General features: G+C 41.5%; 1 protein-coding gene across 2 annotated transcripts in view; it reads left to right on the top strand.

The window, feature by feature from the left end:
* LOC116986486 (AP-1 complex subunit gamma-1-like) overlaps nt 1–26,345 on the top strand; it is a 100,886-nt gene that overhangs the window by 4,989 nt on the left and 69,552 nt on the right. For both annotated transcript variants that reach the window (XM_033042069.1, XM_033042068.1), the window contains exons 2-5: nt 12,342–12,546; nt 18,559–18,683; nt 20,204–20,345; nt 24,891–24,987. In XM_033042069.1, the coding sequence (XP_032897960.1) occupies nt 12,346–12,546; nt 18,559–18,683; nt 20,204–20,345; nt 24,891–24,987 (565 nt within the window). In that variant the 5' untranslated portion in view covers nt 12,342–12,345. The remainder of the gene's footprint in view (nt 1–12,341; nt 12,547–18,558; nt 18,684–20,203; nt 20,346–24,890; nt 24,988–26,345) is intronic.

Here is a 26,345-nt window from a genome sequence, read left to right as displayed (position 1 = left end):
TATAATACACCCCTATAAGTGTTGCTACCCCTTTCCCATTTCTCAGTTCCACCCAAATAGCCTCCCTAGACGAGCCCTCTAATCTATCCTGCCAAAGCACTGCTGTAATATCTTCCCTGACAAGCAATGCAACACCTCCACCTCTTGCCCCTCCAATTCTATCACACCTGAAGCAACGAAATCCTGGAATATTTAGTTTCCAATCACAGCCCTCCTGCAACCATATTTCACTGATCGCCACAACAACATACTTCCAGGTGTCAATCCAGGCTCTAAGTTCATCCACCTTTCTTACAATGCTCCTAGCATTAAAATATACACATTTAAGAAACCTACCACCTCTTATTCTCTGTTTATTGTATTTTTCTTCTTTCTCCCCTACATTTTGGGTCAGAGTGCTACCCTTCTCTGCCTCCTGCCTCATACACTGACTGCTAGCTTTCCCTATTTGAGTCCCTCCCCCCAACCGTTCTAGTTTAAAGTCTCCCCAGTAGCCTTTGCAAATCTCCCCGCCAGGATATTGGTCCCCCTCGAGTTCAATATACTGTACCTTGCATGTAAGAACATAAGAAAACAGGAGCAGCTGAAGGCCACTTAGCCCCTCAGGCCTGGCACACCATTCAATATGATCAGGGCTGATCTACCCCATGCCGTATGGGACTGTCATATGAGGAAAGATTGAAAAGACTGGGCTTGTATTCACTGGAGTTTAGAAGGATGAGGGTGGATCTTATAGAAACATATAAAATTATAAAAGGACTGGACAAGCTAGATGAAGGAAAAATGTTCCCAATGTTAGGTGAATCCAGAACCAGGGGCCACAGTCTTAGAATAAAGGGGAGGTCATTTAAGACTGAGGTGAGAAAATACTTTTTCACCCAGAGAGTTGTGAATTTATGGAATTCCCTGCCACAGAGGGCAGTAGAGGCCAAGTCACTGGATGGATTTAAGAGAGAGTTGGATAGAGCTCTAGGGGCTAGTGGAGTCAAGGGATATGGGGAGAAGGCAGGCACGGGTTATTGATAGGGGACGATCAGCCATGATCACAATGAATGGCGGTGCTGGCTCGAAGGGCCGAATGGCCTCTTCCTGCACCTATTTTCGACGTTTCTATGCCTCTTTTCTTTTATGCCAATTTCCCGCAGCCCTTAATATGCTAGTCTTTCAAATGTTTATCAACCTTATCTTTAAATGTCCCTTATGGTCCTGCCTCCAATACCCTCTGGGGTAAAGATTTCCAGAGATTCACCACCCTCCATGAGAAGTCATTCTGAAGCACCTCAATTTTAAATGCCCAGCCCTAATCTTGTTGTTGCATCCCCTCATTCAAGATTATTAGACTACTGAAAATATGCCAACATCTACCCTGTCATGCCCCGTAAGGAAATTGTGCCTTACAATATAACTTAATGAAGCATGTTGAAGTGTATGAAATCGCAAGCATTTATTTTTAACATTAAAACATCATTTGATCTCATGAGGAAATAGCTCAGATTTCACCTCTTCCTTTGTCAATTTCTGGACATAAGTAGTTATTTTAACCTATCGTCACCACCTTCCGAAAACTACCATAAACCAACTTTGCTTCAACCTTCTAAATTCCGACATTAATTCCTGAAACTAACTTGTTGCTTCATCTTGTCCTCTTTTGTTTAAGGAAACCTAACACTTGCCTAAGATAGGCATAACATGCTGGAGTAAGTCAACAGGCTAGGCAGCATCTTTGGAGAAAAAGAATAGGTGACGTTTTGGGTCAGAACCCTTGTTTAGTACTTGCCTGTTTGCCCAATCTTTGTCTTCATCTGAGCTAACATCCTTCTGGTTCAGTGTCTCTATGTGCTTCATTGCACCTCGTTGAAGGACTCTGACATGTCTTAGCTGCATAAAAACATTTTTAGATCAATCAGCACATTTGAGATTTTGTGAACTAGGAAGGTCAGAATTAGGATCATCGGGTAGCTTTATGAAATGCTAGAGATAAACAAGCAATTGGGAAGCAAGATACATGTTGGCCTTTATTACAGAGGTTGGAATACAAAAGTAAGGACAGGTTTCTGAGAACATATTATTTAATGTTCTTAAACTCTGAGCAGATTTTATGATTTTCTATTTGCATATCTTTACGTGATTCTGCTATTATAAAGTACTTGTTCTGTATTCACTTTTGCAATATGGGGTCAATCATGCGTCAGCCATTCAGGATTGAGATGAAAATAAATTTTCACTTAATGAGAGAAATCTTTGGTGCTCTCTACCCAAGAGAGCAGAGGGGGCTCAGTTGGTGAGTATCTTCTGAAGTCAACAGATTTTTGAATATTAAATAAATCAAGAAACTGATTTTGTGCATGAAAGTGGTGTTAAGGTAAAAGAGACTACTTTTATTAAATGGAAGAGCAAGCATAAGGAGGCCAGGTGTCTATATTATTGTGTTTCTTAATCCACTTTTTGGTTTGGGAAACATTTGACAATTTGTGTGATAAATCACTATTTATTTATAGTAGAATTTAGAAAATATGGCTGGGATTCTTTTTGATATAAACTGCTGTTGGGATAAATTAACTGCAATTCCAAAGAAGCTAGTTCTTGACCGATGAAGCAAAAATTTAAATTTACCAACGTCAGTGCTTTAGATTGGATATTCAATGTCTTGTCCTGATTTCCTCTGAAGCCTTCTGCTACTTTCGGGATGTAGCTGCATTTGTGTTAATAGTCTTCCAGTTGTTTCCTGTGGGACGATTCTTTATTCTTGTAAGTTTAGGCAATGAGTGCTGTTTTCTGTAACAAGCCATTAAGCCGTGCCTGGTTGTGTCCTTGACTACTTGATTATTAGATGCTGAACAGTCAATACTGTCTTTGCCCAATGCTGCACATCCTCATTTTCCATGAGAAAAATAGGAAAGCAATCAGGATTGATAGACCTTGATAGTAGCACCACTATTTCCATCGTGCAACACAAGGTCAGAACTTGATGGCAGAGTATCCCTGGAAGATACAAACATACTTTTTTTTGAGTCTTTAGCAGTGGCCTTCCGTCCAGGATTCCCACATTTCCTTTTTATCTCCTTGTTCAATTTCAGCCATATCCCTCCCTCTGACTTTGCATTTCACACTTTATTTTCTTTCTTTATCTAACACCCTTTGCTCCTTTTCACCTCTAGACTTGCACTTACTCGACCCATCACCCAATCTCACCCTCACCCCCACCCCATCTCTGCTGCGTTGCTGTACGCACCCATCACTTGCAAAGTTTTGCCCCACCCTTAACCTTTCCAGTTTCTCCCCATCACAGTCTGAAGAAGGGTCCTAATCCAAAATGTCACCTGTCCGTTCCCTCCGCTGATGCTGCCTGACTCTTGAGTTCCCTCAGCAGTTTGTTTTTAGTTCAAGATTCTAGCATTTGTAATTTCTTGTGTTTCTTGTGCAAGATTTAACCTGACACGAGATCAGCATGCAGATTCCCCATTGACACTGCCAGGGAATTGCAGCAAGTATTACAGTCCTCCATTGTATTCTCACGAGTCCATCAGAACACAGCTGGCAAAACTCCAGTGAAGTGATCAACAATTTAGGACCGCCACTCACATGGAGATCATGAATTTGTAATAGATCAGGAATAGAATGGTTTAATAATGTCAATGCTTGTACTAAATTAATTATAAAATTAATCCATACTAAAGCTAGTTAGGTAGTGAGTACTTTGTGCTTTAATCAAATGTTTTTTTTGGTGGGGAAGGGAATTGCTTGGTGGGGAAGGGAATCTGCCACCATGGTGTAATGTAGCAGCATAATTAAAATACACACCTCCAGATTCAGGGACCGTTTGTTCCCAGCTGATATCAGGCAACTGAACATTCCTACCACAACCAGCGAGCAATGCTGAACTGCGATCTACCTCACTGGTGACCCACGGGCTATCTTTGATTGAACTTTACTGGCTTTACCTTGCATTAAACGTTATTCCCTTCTGTATCTGTACACTGTAAATGGCTCGCCTGTAAATCACGTATTGTCTTTCTGCTGACTGGTTAGCACGCAACAAAAGCTTTTCGCTGTACCTCGGGACAAGTGACAATGAACTAAACTGAACTGAACTGATGTAGGGTTAAGCCCAACTGACACCTGATCTTTCTTTTTTTTGAGTGAACACCAACATCAGCCGGTTATTTGCCCTGACAATATTGTTGGAAATGATTTTGTCTCCTCTATACGACGTCCAGACAAAATCGCCAGGTCACTACCTCAAATGAGAATATTTTCGGTTAGCCTGACTTCGGTGGTTGGTAAGATTTTAGAGTCAATTATAAAGGATGAGGTTACGCAGTACTTAGAGGTTCACGATAAAATAGGCCAAAACCAGCATGGCTTTGTTTTGGTGAAAATCTGTTGGAGTTCTTTGGGGAAATTAATGGCAGGACAAACCAACCTAGATTTTCAGGAGGCTTATGATCAGGTGCTGCATGTCAGGCTGCTGGGGAAGATGAGATCCAATGGTATTAAAGGGTAGATACTAGCATGGATAGCGGGTTGGATGGATGGCAGAAGGCAAATGGTTGCAATAAAAGGTGCTTTTTCAGATTGGCTGCCAGTGATTAGTGGAGTTCCGCATGGGTAGGTGCTGGGGCCGCTTTTCTTCACGTTGTATATTAATGATTTGGATAAGGGGATTGATGGCTTTGTAGCCAAGTTTGCAGATGATGTTAAGATAGGTGGAGCGGCAGGCAGTGGAGAGGAAGCAAAGACTCTGCAGAAGGACTTGGACAGGTTAGGAGAGTGGACAGAGGAATGACAGATGAAATTCAGTTTAGCAAAGTGTGGAGTCATGCATTTTGATAATAAGAATAAAGGCATAGAATACATTTTTAAATGGAGAGAGAATCCAGAAATCAGAGGTGCAAAGGAACTTGGGAGTACTGGTGCAGGACTAGTCACTTGTCCAGTGGTATTCCTTCCATCCATTATAAAATTAAAGTACAAATGTACTTCGATGCAAGTCTTTAAATGAAGCAGCCCATGTCTGCATGCAAAATTCAAGCTTAAACTATAATGGCATAACTATTGCCAACTAAAGTTTCTCACCATTGCTCTTTGGTCAGTAGAATTATTTTTGCTGAATCACTGGCCTTGAGCAGTGAATGAACAGAAACTTAACTGGACCAGACACAAAAATACTCGGCTTCAAAAGTAGGTTGCACGCAGGATACCCCAAGTGAGTGATTTAACTCCTAATCTCTGAGCCTGTAGTTACTGAGATAGAATGCATTCCATTTGCATACATAAATGCAGCTCCAACTTCTCACAAGAAATCAACATTTTCCACCTCAAAGCGGACCACTTGGGTAACATCCCATCTACAATAGTTTGTCTTCTCCACTCTCAGGTAGACACAAAAACCTGCAGTAACTCAACGGGGCAGGCAGCATCTCTGGAGAGAAGGAATAGGTGACGTTTTGGGCCAAGGCCCTTCTTCAGACTGACTCTCCACTCATACCTTGTGGCTGTTGGACTGGGCAAATTTACTTTGGCCACTCCTAAACTTGCTACCTCTTGCTGTCCTCCTTCAAATTATATACCATTCTGACTGGAAATATAACGTAATTCCATTATTCTTGCTGGGTCTAAATCTTGGAACTCCCAGCCTAATTTTACTGGCAGAAGGACAGCAAAGGTTCTTAAGAACACAACTTACTACCTCCACCAAGTCCATGGTGATTAACCATAAATTGTTGTGCTGTTAAATAACACAAATAAGTGAATTTAGTTGCAAACTACCCATATGTAAGATACGGACGGGTTTCATATTCCTGCTTGACATTTAGCACATGTTGTATATTTAGGTCATTTTGCCCTGCAGGATGTTTTCCATAATCAGGATTTGTGTTTTACCGGTACAAAAATCTCTACTGGAAGCACAACAATAAGACACGTACATATTTGTGTGTGCAGAATAGCGAGCCCTGTCTCCTGAGGCTATTTTACGGAATATCTATTGCCCAGTCATTGATATCTTTGAAATTTTCTTCAGTAAATGTGTAAAAATGTATTAAGCTGCTGGGTGCTGCAGTTTTTGTTTTCACCAGGTTAATTTTCTCCAGTCCATTAATTGATGGTATGCTGATACTAACCACTGTTTAGCTCTGATTAATCCTATTCGGGTGAATATTTTGCTTTGAATAATCCTATTCGGGTGAGTTTAATCTTAAAAAGTGTGAACTGTAACAGATTAAACTCATTCAGGGGTCAACAAAAAAAAAGATGCACAGAAATAAATGGCTTTTTTTAAGACATTTTAGAGTCAGTAGAATTGATTGCCCTTTTCATCAGAATGAAACGGGAACAATAGAACTTTCAACTATTTATTCTATGGAACTTTTCTTTCACTCTGCTTAAACCAAACAAAGATTTCCTCCAAGGTAGACATAAATGCTGGAGAAACTCGGCGGGTGAGGCAGCATCTATGGAGCGAAGGAAATAGGCTACGTTTCGGGTCGAAACCCTTCTTCAGGCGAAACATTGCCTATTTCCTTTGCTCCATAGATGCTGCCTCACCCGCTGAGTTTCTCCAGCATTTTTGTCTTCCTTCGATTTTCCAGCATCTGCAGTTCCTTCTTAAAGATTTCCTCCATGTATCTTTCAGCTGCCTGTTGGCAGTGTTGTGATGCTGTGTGTTGAAATTTATTGTAATTGGTACATTATCATATGGCATCTTGATTGGAGTTGTACAGGTTCTCGCTTGGGTTTCTTATGTGTTTGGATATTTATTGTGTAAACAGATGCCTGACGAATGAAGCATGTTGTGTACAGTCCATTCTGATCAACTGTTTGCAGTAGATTGATTGATTCAGCTAAATTCATTTTTGCTGTCCACTATAAATGTATTGCAAGAGGGGTAAAAGATACAGAATCCATTAAAGTATCTCCTCTTTCCTATTCTGACACATGTGGTGTAGGTGGCAGATGGAGTATAATGTAAGTGTGTATATTTGTGTTTCTTTAAGAGGGCTGCTTTGTGAAGTTATCCAGTGCATATAAAGTTTTTGAATATAGTCTACTCCCAAGACCTTGTTATATTTTTGGTAGGATTTGGCCTTCTCGACACTTTGGTTATGATTTTCACCGATGTGATTCCCTACACCTTTCCAAGAAAAATGTAGGGTGTCACTCTAAACAGAACCAAGACAACACAAACCTTAAAAAAGGAGACATGGGTCAGGTACAGGCAGCTGGGATCAAATGTATACCTGGAGCAGGATAGGGAATTGAGGAGCATACTTAAGAAAATCAGGAGGGCAAAAAGGGGGCATGAGATAGCTCTGGCAATAGACAATAGGTGCAGGAGTAGGTCATTCGACTTCAAGCCAGCACTGCCATTCAATGTGATCATGGCAGATAAGCTTATGGGCAATAAACGAACGGTTTATGACTAAGGGAGAAAAAAAGGTAACTAGGGAGATAATAGGGGGCATCAAAAACCAATAAGTAGCAAGAGATGGACAAGTTCCTCAAATAATATTTCTCCTATCTTCAACCAGGGGGTGGGAGGGAGAGAGACATTATGACTTGGGAAAGTTAATGGAGATATCTTGAAGACAATCTGTGTTTCAGTGGAGGAGGTACTGGATGTCTAAAGATGTATGAATATAGATTCATCTCCTGGGCCTGATCAGATATACCTAAAGCCCCTGTCCCACTTTCACGACCAAATTTGTGATCTCTGACGACCTTAAACGACCTAAAAAAAATCAAGGTCGCGGTAACCTATGACCTTCTACGACCTTCCACAATTATGTCTACGACCTCCTACGACTATGTTGAAGACCTCCCACGACTATGAAGAAGACCTCCTTCGACTATGTTGTAGACTGGCTTCGACTATGTACGTTTTATTACTGTTTGCAGTAGCCCTTTTGCTTCAGAAAGGCAGAAGGGGAAGAGCAAGGGTGAAGAGGAAGCACAAGAAGAGGTCTCAGTGGGTGAATGGGGATGATGTGATGGACTGTCCTAGTACACCAGGCTGGGCTTTGACAAAAGATGGAACTTTAAGCACACATGTGGGGCAGTGGATGGCAACCATGCCATTCTTGTCCCTGTCCCTGTACCCCTCATTTTCCTTTTTGTACAGGATGGCATTCTGCTGGAACCATTCCTCAAGGTCCCCCTCCTGCTGCCTGATGAAGATGTGGGGCATAACACAGGAGAAAGGGCTGCTTTGCTGCCTTCAAAGGAGGCAGTGAAGGATGGGGTGGTGGTGATGACATATACAATCACACCCTGGTCTCTTCCTCCAGGGGTCTCTCATGCAGGGCTACCTCCTCCTGCACTATCACCTTCTGTGGCATCACCTCCTGCCACTTCTCATCTTGGGTTGGCAACACCTGCATGGCCGTTTTTTTTTTTTAGGATTGTGCCTTCCCCCTGCGCTGCAGCCTTTTTGGTGCCATCTCTATAACACAAGTCTCCTCTCCAAAAAACTCTCCAGCTATGAATGAACATGCCTTGGAGTGACAGAGGTGACGTTCTGCTGTTTAAATAACCTTTTTTTTCTCCTGACCATTTTATCACCCCGGAGCTATTACCTTCGACTGCCTCAGACCACCTACGACTAGCATCAGGACCTACTACGACCTATCTACGAGTAAAATGTATCGATTTTTTTCCATGCCGACTTTTTTTTACTCGTGGACATTTTTTATCAGGCTAGAAAAAAACGCCGTGACCAACTTGATGCCATGAGTACGCGGAGACCACTCGTGAGCATGAGGAAGACCTCCTACGACCTCGTGGCGACCATGCTGCGAGTATGAGTCAAGGGCAAACTCGGCAGAGGTCGCGAATTAGGTCGTGAAAGTGGGACAGGGGCTTAAGGATTCTAAGGATAGTGTGGGAAGCTGGAGGAGAAATTGCAGGCTGAGATATGTGAATCATCGTAAGGCACTGGTAGAGTGCCAGAAGACTGGTGATTGTGCCAGAAGAGCTACAAAGAAAAAATGGGAAATATAGATCAATACGCTTAATGTCTGTGGTAGTTACCGGACGTTACTGGAGAGTATTCTGAAGGATAACATATACATCCATTTGGAAAGATAAGGTTTAATTAGGGATGATCAACATGACGTGTAAGAAGGAACTGCAGATGCTGGTTTAAACCGAAGATAGACACATAAAGCTGGAGTAACTCAGTGGGCCAGGCAACATCTCTGGACGGAAGGAATGGGTGACGTTTTCGGGTCAAGACCCTTTTTCAGACTTCAATCACCCATTCCTTCTCTCCAGAGATGCTGCCTGCACCGTTGAGTTACTCCAGTTCTTTGTGTCTATCTGTGATCAACATGGTTTTGTGCATGAGAGTTTGTGTCTGACAAATTTGTATTAGTTTTTTGAAGAAGTAACCAAGACGGTTCCCGTGGGCTGGGACATAGACAATCTAAATGGACTTCATCAAGGCCTTTAAGGTTTTGCTCTCTGGAAGATTAGATCACATGGGACACAGGGAGATCTAGCCAACTGGATCCAGAAATGGCTTCATGGTAATAAGCAGAGGATGGTAAAAAGTTGTTTTTCCAGACTGGAGGCCTGTGACTGGCAGTGTGCTTCAGGGGCTGGTGCTGGGCCCATTGCATCCATGATTTGTGTGAGAATGTAAATGGCATGATTATTATGTTTGAGGATTACACTAAAATGGGTGGTATCGTAGACTGTGAGTATAGTTATCAAGAATTACTATAATCTAGTGGGATATTGATCAGCTAGACAAGTGGCTGAGGGATGACAAATGGTGTTTAATTCAGTGCTTTGTGAGCGCTAAACCCCAGTGAGAGCAAATATGCACAAATGGAGCATCTTGTCATTATTTTTAAGGTAAATAAAATTCCATGAATTTGTTCTGATTACAAATCGCAGGTACTAGTGGGCCTAATCTATGGCAGCAATAGGACTACAACCTTGCGTGATATTTCCAACAAAGTATGAATTCTTTAAATACAGATGAACAGAATGAGATACCAATTATTTTGTCATGCTTCTGTTTGAAGGTCCTGATGTCAATGCAGAAGCCTGTCTGATTTGTATTGCCCCACCCTTCCAATGTAATGGCAATAGAATTTGTTATAACTACCAAGAAGGACCAGATCCTTGGGTAAGTGTACAAATGGATCGCTGGTACCTTCGAGTTAAAACCCTGTGTGGTTAGGAGATTTGCATTTAAAGCTGACCAGAGACACTTTCAGTGGAGTCATGCGGTCATTATCCTCGCTGTGTTGCCGCCACAGAGGAGAACTATTTTGGGCCAAATTAACGTAGAATGTACGCCATAAGAGCAAATGTAGGTAGTGTAAACATGTAGATATACCAGCTGTAAGTCTTAATGTTTTATGATGACTGGTTATCTTGTTTAGTTTAGCGATACAGCGTGGAAACAGGCCCTTCGGCCCACTGCGTCTGCATGGACCAGCGATCACCCGCACACTAGTTCTATGTTATCCCAGTTTCTGATGCTAGAAACTTGGGGCGATTTACAGAAGCCAATTAGCCTACAAACTTGCTCATTTTTGGAATGTGGGAGGAAACGGAGCACCCAGTGAAAACCCACGTGTTTGTAGGTACAAACTCCATACTGCGAGCACCAGCAGTCAGGATTGAACCCTGGCCATTGGTAATGTAAGGCAGTAACGCTAGCCCTGCATCATTGTGCTGCCAAATATGGAAATGCAAAGTGGAGCCATCGTGGTTTAGGAGCAGACGAGAATTCACATGAGCATGGTAGAACTAACCTGCATCTTATTAGTTATTATGTAAAACAATTTGTTATTATCTAAAGAAACATGCTTGGCCCAGGTCTTTCAATATTGTTCGAGAATGTCACAGTAAAAAAACGAGGTTCTGCACTTTGGGCAGATTAGAAAAGTAGTGCTCTATAAACGGTGAGAAACTAATAAATCTTGGTGTGCAGGGAGACTGCTGTGTTGGAACATGAGATGCAGGAGTAATCCTACAAGTACAGTGAGCATTTTCAAAAGTAAGTGGTTTATTGATCTTTGTACTGCATCCTCCTGGCAACAGAAGTGTTTCTGAGATTGTACAATGATGTGACCGGATCTCATTTGGATTATTGCTTGCCGGTTTCTCCATGTATTTTAATTCATTGCAGCATTGTTTCATGTGATTGATTTCTTGGAAGAGGTGGTTGGCTGCTGGGAGAGAGGGAGCTGCACACATTGATAAATAAAAATCCTGAAATTAAAACATAAAATGCTGAATAAATCTGACAGATCAGGCTGTTTCTATGACTTAACGTTAATTGTTTCTGTTTTTACAAATGCTCCCAAACTTGAGTGTTTCTAGCAAGTTAGTAGAACAAGGTGATCTCACTCAGTCAACGATTTTGAAAAAGATTGACAGGGTAAAAGCTGTTTTGGCTTGAATTGAAGGCATGATCTTGAGTGATCAACTATTTAGAAATAAGATTAATATGATATTTGGAGAGTTGCAAATATTCAAGCATCCACGTGTGATAGTGGTTTCCACTCATTGAATATATACAAAATTAAGTTGGATAGACTTAGACACCCTTGGGGAAACTAAGCAATACGGGGAAAATAGGTTGTTGTCACAAATGCAGAGGTACAGTGAAAAGCTTTGTTTTGCATGCTATACAAACAGAGTTCAATCAAGTCAAACTCTAGTACATTAGATGCAATGAGTAACAGGAGGTTGGGAAAGGAATTAATTTGTGATCCAAATGGTTTTTCAAAAATTGTTTGACAAAGTCCCACAGAGAAAAGGCTGGTTAGCAAGGTTAAATGTCATGAAATAAAAGGCTGCAGTAGCATGGAAAAGTAATTGGCCTCATTGACAAATAGTTCAGATTATAATAGTGGGGTTCGTCAGGGTGAGTGCCAGATTAACTTTTAGTGTGTAGAGTTACATTTTAAATTTGCAAATAATATAATAAAGATCAATGAAATCGAAAGAATGGCATTGCTGGATCCATTTACTTCGAGTTGGCATGAATTGAATGGCAAATTATCCTTCGATTAGCAGGCAACATTTACTGCTGCTGTTGTGATTGGTCCTAGAATGTGTTGAGTAGCTGCGTGACCATGGAAGACGATGCAGCGGTTTTATGTGGCTCATCTAACAGCTTTTTGAGCAATGGTCAGTAATGAAAATATTTAAAATGTTACCTTAATTAGTAAACTGGTTTCTTTAATTGTAGAATACCAGTTATCAGTTATTTGAGAACTATTTTACTTTTTAAATCAGGTGGCCTCTCAAGAAGAACTCTGGTTAGTTCTGTTCTTCTACCTTGTAAGTATTTGATGGTTAATCTAACTTTATCTTTTCAGCAAAATGCCAGCTCCTGTTCGATTGCGAGAACTAATTCGCACAATCCGTGCTGCCAGAACACAAGCAGAAGAACGAGACGTAATTCAGAAAGAATGTGCACTTATCAGATCATCCTTCAGAGAGGAAGACAACACATATCGTTGCCGAAATGTAGCAAAACTCATCTACATGCATATGCTTGGGTACCCAGCGCACTTTGGCCAGGTAAGATGCAATAAATTTGTTTATTTTTCCCTGAATATTTCTTTCCTCAATGGATTTTGTTTATGCCTCCCTATCATTAATGTACCACGAGTGTAGAGTAGTTTTTTTAATGATTTCTAAATTTTTAGATTTTCTCTTTTTTTTAAACTCATTTTCTCAAGATGAGTTCATGTTGTAATGCAGGGTCACAGTGTCATTGGCCCTCGCTAATTGACTAGGCACTTATTCTTTATTTGACGGCCTTTTGTTCCATCTTATCCTGTTGTGGCATTTTCATGGAAGGTAGACATAAAATGCTGGAGTAACACAGCGGGTCAGGCAACATTTCTGGAGAAATGGAATAAGTGATGTTCCGGGTCACGACCTTTCTTCAGACTTCTGACTTGAAACATCACCTATTCATTTTCTCCAGAGATGCTGCCTGACTTACTGAATTACTCCTCCATTTTGCATCTATCTTCAGTGTAAACCAGTATCTGCAGTTCCTTCCTATACATGGTATTTACATGGGCTCTTTTTGGTCATTGGGCACAAATAAGCGGCATTTCTGGTCGAATTGCACATTTATTTAGCTGGTGGATTTCCTGAAATTATTTTGCAATTTTTAAATATGTCATATTGCCTGTATTCCAATTATCTGGCATTGTAGTCTTTGCTAATTAACATTGATGCCCATTGCAGAGCCTCTCATATATTTTTAAGTATGATTTTTGAATTGTAGACATAGTCTTTTCGAACTCTGCAAGTTGTCTGGTAAAAATAAATTAGCAATATAGAACTATACCATACACTAACCACTAAGCAAGTCTATCCTTGGTTTATACTCCAAATTAATATATTTCCCACCCAGTTTATGTAATCATATCAGCATATCTCAGATTCTTTCTTCTGGAATGTAGTTTCTCCTTAAGTAGTTCTTTATTGGTTATATTGAATTCCACATTCCAGCCACTCCCTGGGTGAATAACTTTCTCTAAAAAATCCTATTGGTTTATAAGTGGCAGCCTCTGTAGACAGTTAATGAATTATTGAAATTCATGTCATTTCTGTCCACTCTGCAAGTTTCTTCTTTCTGAGTATCAACCATGCAACCATGGTGGTGTATTTGTAACAATTGTTGACCAAATATAGTAGTTCGGAATCATATAATTTACAAGACTGAATAAATAATCACAGTTTAAATCCTCGTAGAATATCATTTACAACTTTTCTACTTAAACCCCTCATGCCATTCCAAAAGTTGGAGTAACCCAGCGGGTCAGGCATCATCTCTGGAGAAAAGGACATTTCAGGCAGTCTGAAGAAGAGACTCGAGCCGAAACACCAGTCTGAAGAAGGGACTCGACCCAAGATGTCATCTACTCCTTTTCTCCGGAGTAACCCGCTGAGTTACTCCAGCTTTTTGTCTGTCTTTGGTTTAAACCAGCATCTGCAGTTCCTCCCAACGCACTGTTGTACTGTAGTCAGTTTGTTGTCTGAAGAAGGGTCTTGACCCAAAACATCATCTATTCCATTTCTCTGGAGATGTTGCCTGACCTGCTGAGTTATTCCAGTTTTTTTTTAGTCTTTCTTTTTGTTATCCATTCTGTTACGTATCCCCTAATTTTGAAAGTAATTTATTTGGGCACTATATGGCAGACTCGTAACTAATCAAAACTCTTGAAGTTCATTGTATGATTACTTCGCGAGGCATTACCTCATTTTGGTTGCCTGATAATAAAATGTGGTCGAGTGTGACCTCCACCTTTGAAACCTGTGATCACTTATCTTTTTGGATGTTCTAACGATTTTGGGAAAGACTAATTTTTAATTCTAATAAGCAACTAGACTAAGTGGGACCCGTTGGGTCCCATGTTCACACGGGAGGGCTGGTCCCCCGACGCAATATTCCACCTCTCCACCAATTCCAATATTGGTGGCCAGTGGGGGGGTTTCTGGAGTGCTGGTATGGGTTATTGGGGTGGCAGCTCAGTCCCTCAAGCCTGATCTGCTGGCAGCTCACTCGCGGCTGGTAGGCTGGCAGTTGACTCATGACTATTCCTTGAAATTCCATTTCAAGCAGGGTGCAAGGCCACCAAATTCAAATCCATGTTCCTACCATTTCAGGCAGGGTGCAAGGCCACCAAATTCAAGTGCAGTTTCTTACCACTATGAGCAGGGTGCAAGGCCACCAAATTCAAGTGCAGTTTCCTACCACTTCAAGCAGGGTGAAAGGCCACCAAATTCAAGTGCAGTTTCATACCACTTCATGCTGGATCCAAGGCCACCAAATTCAAGTGCAGTTTCATACCACTTTCAGCAGGGTGCAAGACCACCAAATTCAGTGCAGTTTCATACCACTTCAAGCAGAATGCAAGGCCGCCAAATTCTAGTGCAGTTTCATTCCACTTCAAGCAGGGTGCAAGGCCACCAAATTCAAGTGCAGTTTCATTCCATTTCAAGCAGGGTGCAAGGTCACCACATTCAAATGCAGCTTCATACCATTTCATGCAGGGTGAAATCACCATAAAACCACACAAAACACCAAATTCACAGATCAGTAGACATTCAGTGTGTTCAGTTGATTCACAGCTCAGACAGTCGTGACCTCTCCCTCCCCCATCATGCAGAGACTGAGCCACACCCACACTTCCGGTTTTATAACCCCTCCCCCTCCCACCAGAAAAGGTGTGGCTTTCATGGCGTGATTGACAGGAGAGAGATTCTCAACATTTTTTAAACACTAATAACACTTTTATTTTTCATTGATGGGAAGAATTCTCTGCACCTGCTCAGCAGAGGGGGACTGAGTAAGATGGCCAAAACTCACAGCCGTAAGTGGTAGCGTTTTATCTAAAATCAATATACAGTGCAAACAGGAAGTAAGTGCATTTGCAGTGGTGCCTTTTAACTTCAAGCCAAAGCACCCAAGCCATCATTTGCAGTAATTAGTGCCTATCAACTTCAAGCCAAAGCACCCAAGCCACCATTTGCAGTAAGTAGTGCCTTTCAACTTCAAGCCAAAGCACCCAAGCCACCATTTGCAGTAAGTAGAGCCTTTCAACTTCAAGCCAAAGCTCCCAAGCCACCATTTGCAGTAAGTAGTGTCTTTCAACTTCAAGCCAAAGCACCCAAGCCACCATTTGCAGTAAGTAGTGCCTTTCAACTTAAAGCCAAAGCACTCAAGCCACCGTTTGCAGTAAGTAGTGCCTTTCAACTTCAAGCAAAGCACCCAAGCCACTATTTGCAGTAAGTAGTGCCTTTCAACCTCAAGCCAAAGCACCCAAGCCACCATTTGCAGTAAGTAGTGCCTTTCAACTTGATGCCACCATTTGCAGTAAGTAGTGCCTTTCAACTTCATGCCACCATTTGCAGTAAGTAGTGTCTTTCAACTTCAAGCCAAAGCACCCAAGCCACCATTTGCAGTAAGTAGTGCCTTTCAACTTCAAGCCAAAGCTCCCAAGCCACCATTTGCAGTAAGTTGTGCCTTTCAACTGCAAAGCAAAGCTCCCAAGCCACCATTTGTAGTGTAGTGCCTTTCAAATTCAAGCCAAAGCACCCGCCACCATTTGCAGTAAGTAGTGCCTTTCAACTTCATGCCACCATTTGCAGTAAGTAGTGCCTTTCAACTTCAAGCCAAAGCACCCAAGCCACCATTTGCAGTAAGTAGTGCCTTTCAACTTCAAGCCAAAGCATCCAAACAACCATTTGCAGGCAGTGCCTTTTTACTTCAAACAAACCATATTTTCATTTTCAAACCACATTAAGGGGACTCACAGTTGTGTAGACATTTGTTCAGTGTTATTCAGAGCTCAGAGAGACGTGACCCTTGGCTTCATCCATCTTGCAGAGACTGAGTGAGGCAAACCACTTCCTGGTTTTATAGTCCCTCCCCCTCCCTCCAGCAGGGGCAGCAGAGAGAATGGTGAATTTTTTAAAAACATTAATATATCTCTGATTTGTCATCGATGGGAAAAATCCTCCGCACCCGTAAGGCGGAGGGGGGCTCTGAGCGAGGTTGCCAAAAATGACGGCCGTAGGTGGCGGCGTTCTGTCGGAAATCGCAGCACAGTGGGCCAAAAGCGGTCAAGATCAGAGTTTTAGTAATATAGATAATAGCTAGGTTTTTCTGAAATTGTTTTGCAATGTTTAAATATATGAATCCTATTATACCAGGTCATCAGAGATGTCCTCATTCTTTAGGAAACGGGGGTTCCCTCTTCCATTATAGATGAGGCTCTCACTAGGGTCTCCTCGATATCCCGCAGCTTCACTCTTGCTCCCCCTCCCCCCATTCATAACAAGGACAGAGTCCCCCTTGTCTTCACCTTCCACCCAATCAGCCGTCGCATACAGCATATAATCCACCAACATTTTCGCCACCTCCAATGAGATCCCACTACTGGCCACATCTTCCCATCTCCACCCCTTTCTGCTATCTGCAGAGACCATTCTCTCCGCAACTCCCTGGTCAACTCGTCCTTTCCCCACCCAAACCACCCCCTCCCCAGGTACTTTCCTCTGCAGATGCAGGAGATGCACCACCTGTCCCTTTACCTCCCACCTCGACTCCATCCAAGGTCCCCGACAGTCTTTCCAGGTGAGGTAGAGGTTCACTTGCACCTCATCCAACCTCATCTACTGTATCCGCTGTTCTAGGTGTCAATTCCTGTACATTGGCGAGACTAAACGCAGGCTTGGTGATCGTTTCGCTGAACACCTCAGCTCAGTCCGCCTTTACCTACCTGATCTCACAGTTTCTCAGCACTTTAACTACACCTCCCATTCCCAATCTGACCTTTCTGTCCTGGGCCTCCTCCATTGTCAGCGCAAATTGGAGGAACAGCACCTCATATTTCGCTTGGGTAGCTTACACCCCAGTGGTATGAACATTGACTTCAAACAGCTCTTGCTTTCCCTCTCCATCCCCTCCCCAATTCTCCCACCAGTCTTACTGGTTCCGACTACATTCGACCTCTGTCCTGCCCACTCCCCCGACAACAGTCTGAAGAAGGATCTCGACCCGAAACGATACCCATTCCTTCTCTCCAGACATGCTGCCTGTCCTGCTGAGTTACTCCAGCATTTTGTGTCTACCTATGAATCCTATTACCTGTATGCCTATTCTCTGGCATTTTAATCATTTCTAATTAATGTTGATACTCGTTGCAGTGCCTCTAATTTTTTTTAAATCATACATGGTTGAAATTCCTTCCAATTGGGATTTTGAAAACAAGATCCCAATTGGAACTCTTCCCCAAGAGTGACTTTTACACAAACCCAGGCACTTTGATATCATGTATTTGTCCATTGGGACTAGTCCAGGTGGAAACTGAATCAATTGCTGTGGAAGTGCTCAGGAGTTGAAATAAATTAATTTGGGAAAAATGTGAATTTCCTTTTTCTGTACATGAAGACACTGACTTTTACAATATATGATTTCAGTGTTACCATCAGTCCAAATATACTTATTTCATGTGATGTTTCATCATTTTTACAAACCTGGAGGCTGATTGCCAGTAGTTTTGATTATAAAATGGCATCTGGTCATCCAAAGCTGTTTTCAGCTATACTCTTTAGTACATACATCCTAATATGTCTGAATTAGTTACCTATCTTGTTCAGTTAATAAATATGAACCTGCAAACTTTTGTCAGTACAACTTATTCTGCACAGGAAATTGTTTGCATTTCAGTAGGACCTGTGCAGTTTGTTTTTAAATGTCAAAATGTGTAGGGAAAATTATTGTAGGCTAAATTGAGGGGAATGTATTAAATTAACTAAAAATTTAATTTAAGACTGATTTCAAGAATTAGTGTGGGTGAGTTTTAAATTGGATACCAAATGGTCGCTTACTAATAATTAAACTCTTCAATCAGTTAAAAAGTGATTGTGTGTAATCCGTTTTGAATTTAATGCAAAATTTTTCTGCTTCTCCATATTAGTAGAAACTGAATATGTTGCAATACAAAGTAGGCTACAATTTAAAGACCTATGTTTGAATGTTGAAACTTGTCAATTTTATTTGCACAGCTGGAATGTTTAAAGCTAATAGCATCACAGAGATTCACAGACAAGCGAATTGGCTACCTTGGAGCAATGCTGTTACTAGATGAGAGACAAGATGTCCATCTACTGATGACAAACTGCCTTAAGAAGTAGGTACTATAGGTGTGAATTATTTGACCCTAAATCACTCCCTTCAGGTTCAACTTGATTTCACTCCAATTGGGCATGGCTATGCTCACTGTTGAAATAACTAAATTGTAGGAAAGTTATTTTATTCCCTGTATTCTCTTCTGTATTCTGAAGGCATTGATTCTTCTGCTCTGTCGTCAGTCCAGTGATACTTAATTTGTGATGTTTTGTCGCTTGTTGATCCAGATTACTGGTGTCAGTAAAGCTATTGATTATGGTATGCAAAATGTTCAGCTTAAGCTGTTTTTGGCAATTCTCCATGCAAGCACACTGCTCAGCAGGCCCAAATAATTAAAAAAATATTTCAATGGTTCTTTATTATCACATGTACCAAGGTCCAGTGAAATTATATTTTTTTGCATACAGTTCAGTAAGATTATTGCCATGCACAAATACAATCTCTAATTATGTACAGAATGTGTAGAAACGGCCCACTGTGTCCATATGCATCAGACGGCAGGTTTTGGCGCTATTTTTAAATTCCCAGCTGCAGTTGGCCGTATAGGCATGTTGCAGCCGTTGCCTCCATACGGATCATTCAACAAGCATTTGTCCCTCTCCTCACCCGGCCACCTTCATCCTCCCACAGCTGACCTTGAGGACATGAAAGGTGAGACCTCCTTCTTACCAGCCCTTTGTTTGTGTAGCCATCGCCGATTCCCTCCACGCTACTTTCTGGTTCCCGATCCTCTGGAACGAGCACAAACTGGGCTTGGTGGCTTACCACTCCAGGGGGGTTCCTGGTTCTGCGGCAGACGAGTCCAGCCTGCTACTTGGGTATGGCAGCGGTGCGCCATACCACAGTTGGGAGCCCAATAGTGACATTTACATTCTGCGAATGTTTTAAGGTTTGAAATTTCCCAGAAATGGCCAAAATTCCCCAGAAGCAGTTCCACCAATCCCATTTTCTTTATCAGGCGAGATGAGTTCTGAAAAAGAAAGTTATATAAATCTCCTTCTCTATTTGATTCTTATTATATTCCAGTACACATTTGAATGACAAGTCCTCAATAGCTATATCATTATCAATATTGTATGGCTCTTGCACATTTCTGCAGTTTCCTTGCAAATTTGCTGCTAGATATTCTTCCCACTCATTAAAAGCATTTGGCATTATCCCAGTAATGTATTCTGTCCTTGATTGATCAAAGATATCCTATTTTCTCTGGCACTTAGAAATACAGGAGTATTAATATTAATATTTTCCTTTTCACTTCAAAACTGGATACCTTCCATCCCTGACTGTTCCCCTTCCTACTCTTTAAGCTAGGTCTCTATTGTAGTACAATTAATTGAACCTGTGGCTAAGCAGCGATATTGCCTGTACCTCTTGTGCTTGCAGGCTTGCACTGTTACCTGCTGGACCTTCTTGGACTCTCATTTTGTCTGGTCCTGTCTAAAAGCGTTGATATTTGTGAATCTTAGAATTGATGTTTGCGCTTCATAACTGTGCAGCCATACATTTTGTGCCTCTCTACAGCGATTTGAATCACAGCACGCAATTTGTCCAGGGCCTCTCTCTTTGTACACTGGGCTGCATGGGATCATCAGATATGTGCAGAGATCTGGCTGGAGAAGTGGAGAAACTACTGAAAAATTCCAATTCTTACATTCGTAAAAAGGTGATTTTTTTTTTTTTTTTTGCTGCAGGACTAGGAAAAAAAAAAGCACAAAATAACAGGATAAACATCAACCTAGGACTGTTTACCCTGAATGGAAAGAGGCTGAGGAGTGACCTTGTTAGAGGTTTATAACAATCATGAAAAGCATAGATAATGTGACTGTCAGTCTTTCACAAGTTATTGGAACTAAATCTTGAGGACATAGGTTTATGGTGAGAGGAGAAATATTTAAAGGGGATCTGAGGGGCAGGTTTTTAAGAAGATGGTAGGTTATATGGAACAAATTGAACTGGTAGTGGCAGGTATAATTACAACATTTAAAGGCATTTGAGGAAGCACATGGCTAGGAAAGGTGGGGGGGTTATGGGCCGAATGCAAGCAAATGCGACCGGCTCCGGAAGGCACCTTGATCAGCTTGGGCAAGTTGAGCCGACAAGGCATGTTTCATGCTAAGTCTGACTCTTGAGATGTGCCATTGCTGATACTTGCTCTGCCTAACTATCTGCCTATCAAAACTCCACTCGCCGGTATCCACCTTGCAAGCTTTGTCCTGCCCAACCTGCCTGGAATGTAACCTATCTACGTTCTCCAGAGATGCTGCCTGAATTGCTCCAACATTTATTTTTCCTGATTAAATCACGTCATCCATTTTTGGTTGGATACTTGTGAGAAATCGATCGCAGTTTCTGATTGTTTGTGACTTTTAAATTTTATATGTGGTTATAGTAAATGTTTCGAGCCACATGAGTTGGAAAAATCAAAATTCCACTAACAGTCAACATGAGGGTCATGGACCAAAGAGTGTGGTTTTTAAAGTGATTGATAAAAACATTAACGGGCAAGTGAGGATAAATATTTTCATGTGGAGTGTGGTAGTTCCTGGAACTCAATGCCTGAAAGAAACAAAAATGCTCATACCATCTAAAATATTCCTGAACGTATAGTTGAAGAATTGACAAATGTTGATGTTAGAAGGCTGAGTATCACTCTTTGACTAGCCAAATGGCTATCTACTGTGTCAGTTTTTTAAATTCTGTTACGGCATTCTAAATAGCAATGGTAAGACGGTGGAAAAACATTTTGTAGTGAACAATCTAATGTAACCTGAGTAACAGGGCTTGTGTACACTGTAAATAATTTGCACTGCTATTGGGTGGAAATTCCCCATCTAAATAAGTGATGGTTCATTGTCCCACTAAAAACAATTTAAAAGTATGCAGTGTTTCTCAGGCAGTAGAGGCCTTTTTGTGGGTATGCAATCAACTTTTGTAAAAATATAAAGAGTTGTGAATCCTTCACTGCTAAAGTTCAGTATGAGATAACCTCTGCACTTAAAGCAAGGTCAGACAGAATGAAATAATTAATCAAGGAAACTTCCAAAGAGGAGGAACTAAAGCTCTCAGAGAGATCATAATTTCACAAGCTTCAAAGTAAAAGCCCTGGTTTAGATGTGGGCATTGAAATAGTAGTGCAACCTTAAACAGAGCTGATCAGATTATCAAGATCAGTTTTTGGTTTTAAAGTAGCGTCCAACAATTAAAACATTACAACTCAGCGAATTCTGCAGTGCCAAAATGCTGCATTTTCAGACTTTTACAACAAATAACAAAGCTAAATCTCAAAGCTAATTGTTATCAAATTCTATTTTCTCATTTTCTTGTGTGCATCAACTGAAGTCCTGTTTCTCTTCGATGATGAGAATGTTCTTGAATCTGCTAGTTTGACCAGACAGATGCTCTGAGGAAGGGTTGGCTAAGGCCACCGAATTCAAGTGTAGTTTCCTACCACTTCAAGCAGGGTGCAAGGCCACCAAATTCAAGTGCAGATTCATGCCACTTCAAGCAGGGTGCAAGGCCACCAAATTCAAGTGCAGTTTCATACCATTTCAAGCAGGGTGCAAGGCCACCAAACTCAAATGCAGTTTCATACCATTTCATGCAGGGTGCAAGGCAGGCATGTGCCGTTAGTAATTACTCAGGGTAGACAGTCAGTCAGCTTTTTAAAAAAAATCTTAAACTGCGCATGCGCAGATTGTTCTCGCCGTAAAAAATAAGTAACAATTCAATTTTCCCAAGGCTTCTAAATCTCCTTCATTTTTTAATTACTGAATGGGTGGGGGACGGAGGATGAAGGCAGGTGGAGAGATGGTGGGAAAAACGGGAGCACACCGGGACGTTGAATCAGTTGTCATATTGAATGACAATACTAATTCAAGGGACCAATTGGAGGGAGAGTTTCTTTCACAGCGTGTGGAGAGTCTGCCAGGGGTTAACGTTGCGGGGAGGGCAGGAGTGTTGAGAAGGAGGGGGTCGGAGATCATGTCATACTCACTCACCGCTGCCGCAGCGCTCCGGGAACGGACAGCAAAACTGGTCGCCACTTCCGGGGAAGGAAGCAGCTCGGGTGACTGCGAGCGGCCACCAGAACCCGACAGCAGAACCGGCTGCCACTTCAGCGCCTTCTGCCAGCCCGCTCACCTCTGGCAGTGCTCTCCGTCTGAACACGTCTCACCTGCCTCTCGCCGGTTTCACTCATGTCAGCCACTTCCCACAAATCCTTAAATTCCGACAGCCGAGTAACCTCAATTGGTCCCTTGAGCGTGCTGTCGGAATTTAAGGACTTGCGGGAAGTGGCTGACATGAGTGAGGCCGGCGAGCGGCAGGAGAGCACTGCCAGAGGTGAGCGGGGACCAGCAGAAGGGGCTGTCCGGTCCCGGCGGCAGCTTGCAGCCACCCGAGCTAATTCACTCCCCGGCCACAATGCGTTGGCTCCGTGCCCAGAGCGTCGCAAGTGGGTTACTGGCCCCGACCCCCTCCTTCACAACGCTCCTGCCCTCCCCACTAATTTACCCCTGGCCAGACTCCCCAAACACTGTGAAAGGAGCTCTCCCAACCCCGGGAAATACGGTATTTAAAAACATAAAGCACCTAGAAATGTACTTACTCGAAGGACCGAATGGCCTCCTCCTGCACCTATTTTCTATGTTACCACGTTATTGGTACACAAACTCCATTCTTTACTCCTTGTTTCCTAAGATACTCTTAAAATAATGACAATCCATATTTGAAAAACCCGCCAAGAAACTCGCGATGCGCATACGCAGTAGTCTGCTGCACATGCGCAGTGCTGCAAAGGCAGAATTTCAGCTGCCTTCAGCCTCGCTTGTCATTGACGGCTTGAAGCAGCACTGACGGCACGTGGGCTGCACAGACCTTCACGTGTTACAAGTGCTGCGGATGAAAGGCACGGAGAATTATGCCTACCTAAGAGATCGATCTCTTAGATAGGCATAATTCTCCTATGCCTTTACTATTTATATTTAATAACTGCCATATCATAATTTTAGTCTTGCCTACCACGACGGCACGTGCCTGGTGCAAGGCCACCAAATTCAAATGCAGTTTCATACCATTTCATGCAGGGTGCAAGGCCACCACATTCAAATGCAGTTTCATACCATTTCAAGCAGGGTGAAACCACCATAAAACCACACAAAACACCACAAAAACACCACACTCACAGTTCAGTAGACATTCAGTGTGTTCAGTTGATTCACAGCTCAGACAGAGTCTTGACCTCTCCCTCCCCCATCTTGCAGAGACTGAGCCACACCCACACTTCTGGATTTTATAATCCCTCCCCCTCCCACTGGAAGGGGCATGGCCTTCATGGCCTGATTGACAGGAGAGAGATGCTCAACATTTTTTAATAACACTTTTATTTTTCATTAATGGGAAAAATCCTCTGCATCTGATGAGCGGAGGGGGACTGAGTAAGATGGCCAAAAATCACAGCCGTAAGTGGTAGCGTTTTATCTAAAATCAATATACAGTGCAAACAGGAAGTTGTCAAGTTTAGACTTTTAATCATTTGCCATTTCAAACCAACCACCACCAACCATTTGCTGGGCTTTATTTCAAACCAATCACCGACAACCATTTGCTGGGCTTTATTTCAAACCAACCACATTTTCATTTTCAAACCACATTAAGGACACTCAATGTCAGTAAAACCACACTCACGGTTTAGTAGACATGTGTTCAGAGTTATTCACAGCTCAGACTGAGAGACGTAGTAACCCTCTCGCTTCCCCCATCTTGCAGAGACTGACTGAGGCACTCAACACTTCCGGGTTTTATAGTCGCTCAGGAAGGGGCGTGGCCTTCAGGAGAGAGAATCGCAACATTTTTTAAACACTAATAACTCTTTTATTTTTCATTGATGGGAAAAATCCTCTTGTCCTGCGCAGTGGAGGGGGACTGAGTAAGATGGTCCAAAAATCACAGCCGTAATGGCAGCGTTTTTTCTAAAATCAATATACAGAACAACAGGAAGTGGTCAAGATCAGACTTTTAGTAATATAGATATGATATGATAAGATAGAAACTTAACGGCAGTAAATATGAAGTTATTTGAAAATAATTCTACACTTAAAAAATAGAAAATATTACATTGCTAATGTGCTTTGTATTTTGCAAGAATTTCAGAAGTCGTCTTGTTTCTGGGACTTGAATGACTCACAGTTGACTGATGTCTTGTTCACAGGCTGCACTGGCTGCTGTACATGTTATAAGGAAAGTACCAGAGCTGCTGGAAATGTTTCTACCTGCTACAAAAAACCTTCTTAATGATAAGAACCATGGTATGTGACCTCTTCCATGCATAGCTTGCAGAAAATGCTTTTTTACTTAATAGTTTATTGATCAATCTTCATTCTACTTTTCTCTAATCTTTTGAGAGTCTCATTTAGATGTTTAATTCCCAGGATATTAGTGAACCAATCTAACTGCTTCATGATCATCTCTCCTAATAGAAGGGTGTTTTCCTTTTGTTGGACTTGCTCACTTTTAAACATCAGTGGTGGAATTTAAAAACTGTTCTGAATTATTAGTCCACTAATGTAATTGTGATACCATCGCACTTCCTGCAGTACATTTTTAACTAAATAAATTGAACGATCAGAAAAAATAATTGTTGCCGTCTAAATGTTGTTTTAATTTAGCAGAGGGGCAAGAATAATATCTTGATGTGCAATAAATGCTAACCCTGCTAGGGACACCAAGATCTCAATTTTTTTATTTTTTTTAAATCTGCAAAGCAAGCTTTTCCAAAGAATTATTAATGAAAGCATAAATGTGCATATTGATTTGGGTTTTTAGATAATTATTTTGACAGTGACTGGCCACTTTATTTTTTACATGAATGCATTTGAATTCATAGTAAAGCATAATATAGTAGGAGTAATGACGTAATCGAAAAATTATAGTAAGTTATAAGGAAATGTGATCTCACATTGTGACATCAATTGCACTACATTTAGTAGAGCACGATTTAGGAAACAAATGACTGCTGCAGTGTTTCCTTTTCCCGTTAAGAAAACTGCAAATAATGATGTTCTCCCTTTAGTGCTTTGTTTTTAGAACATTGTTTAGAGTTTTGCCACTCAATCCATTTAATTGTACATCTTCTGAACCTACTTGAATGGGGATTCTATATGATATAAATTTTGAGCGAAGAATGTGTTTTGCAATATTTAAGCAGTACATAAAACATAAGAAATAAGAACAGGAATAGGCAAATCAGCCTGCTCCAACCATTGAGCAAGATCAGGCTAATCTTCGACTTCAAACACCCTTTTCCCTCCTTATTCTCTTTTCTGTTTAAAATGGATCTGTTTTGATTGTACCTTGAGTTCTACATGTGTAGGCTCAGTCATTGGTTGCACTCAGACATTCAAGTTCATCTTAAAACTGGGAATGGCAAACTGTAATGTCTATAGTCTTGAATTTCAAAAGGCATTTTATAATTTGAATGTTAATGAATATAGAAATGATAGTGATTTAATGATGTATTGATATAGAATAAACGGAAACCAAAATGAAAGTAAGAATACTTTGTAGTATTAGACTGCCACAAAGCAGTCCAAATTAATATTGAAACCAAATGTACTCAATCTACAGGGTAATTGATTCCAATTTACAGGTAATTTTCTCGGATAGA

The sequence above is a fragment of the Amblyraja radiata genome, chromosome 23 (assembly GCF_010909765.2).
Source record: "Amblyraja radiata isolate CabotCenter1 chromosome 23, sAmbRad1.1.pri, whole genome shotgun sequence".
Classification (NCBI taxonomy): domain Eukaryota; kingdom Metazoa; phylum Chordata; class Chondrichthyes; order Rajiformes; family Rajidae; genus Amblyraja; species Amblyraja radiata.
The sequence above is the reverse complement of the archived record's forward strand: the minus strand, read 5'-3'. Positions and strand labels throughout refer to the sequence as shown.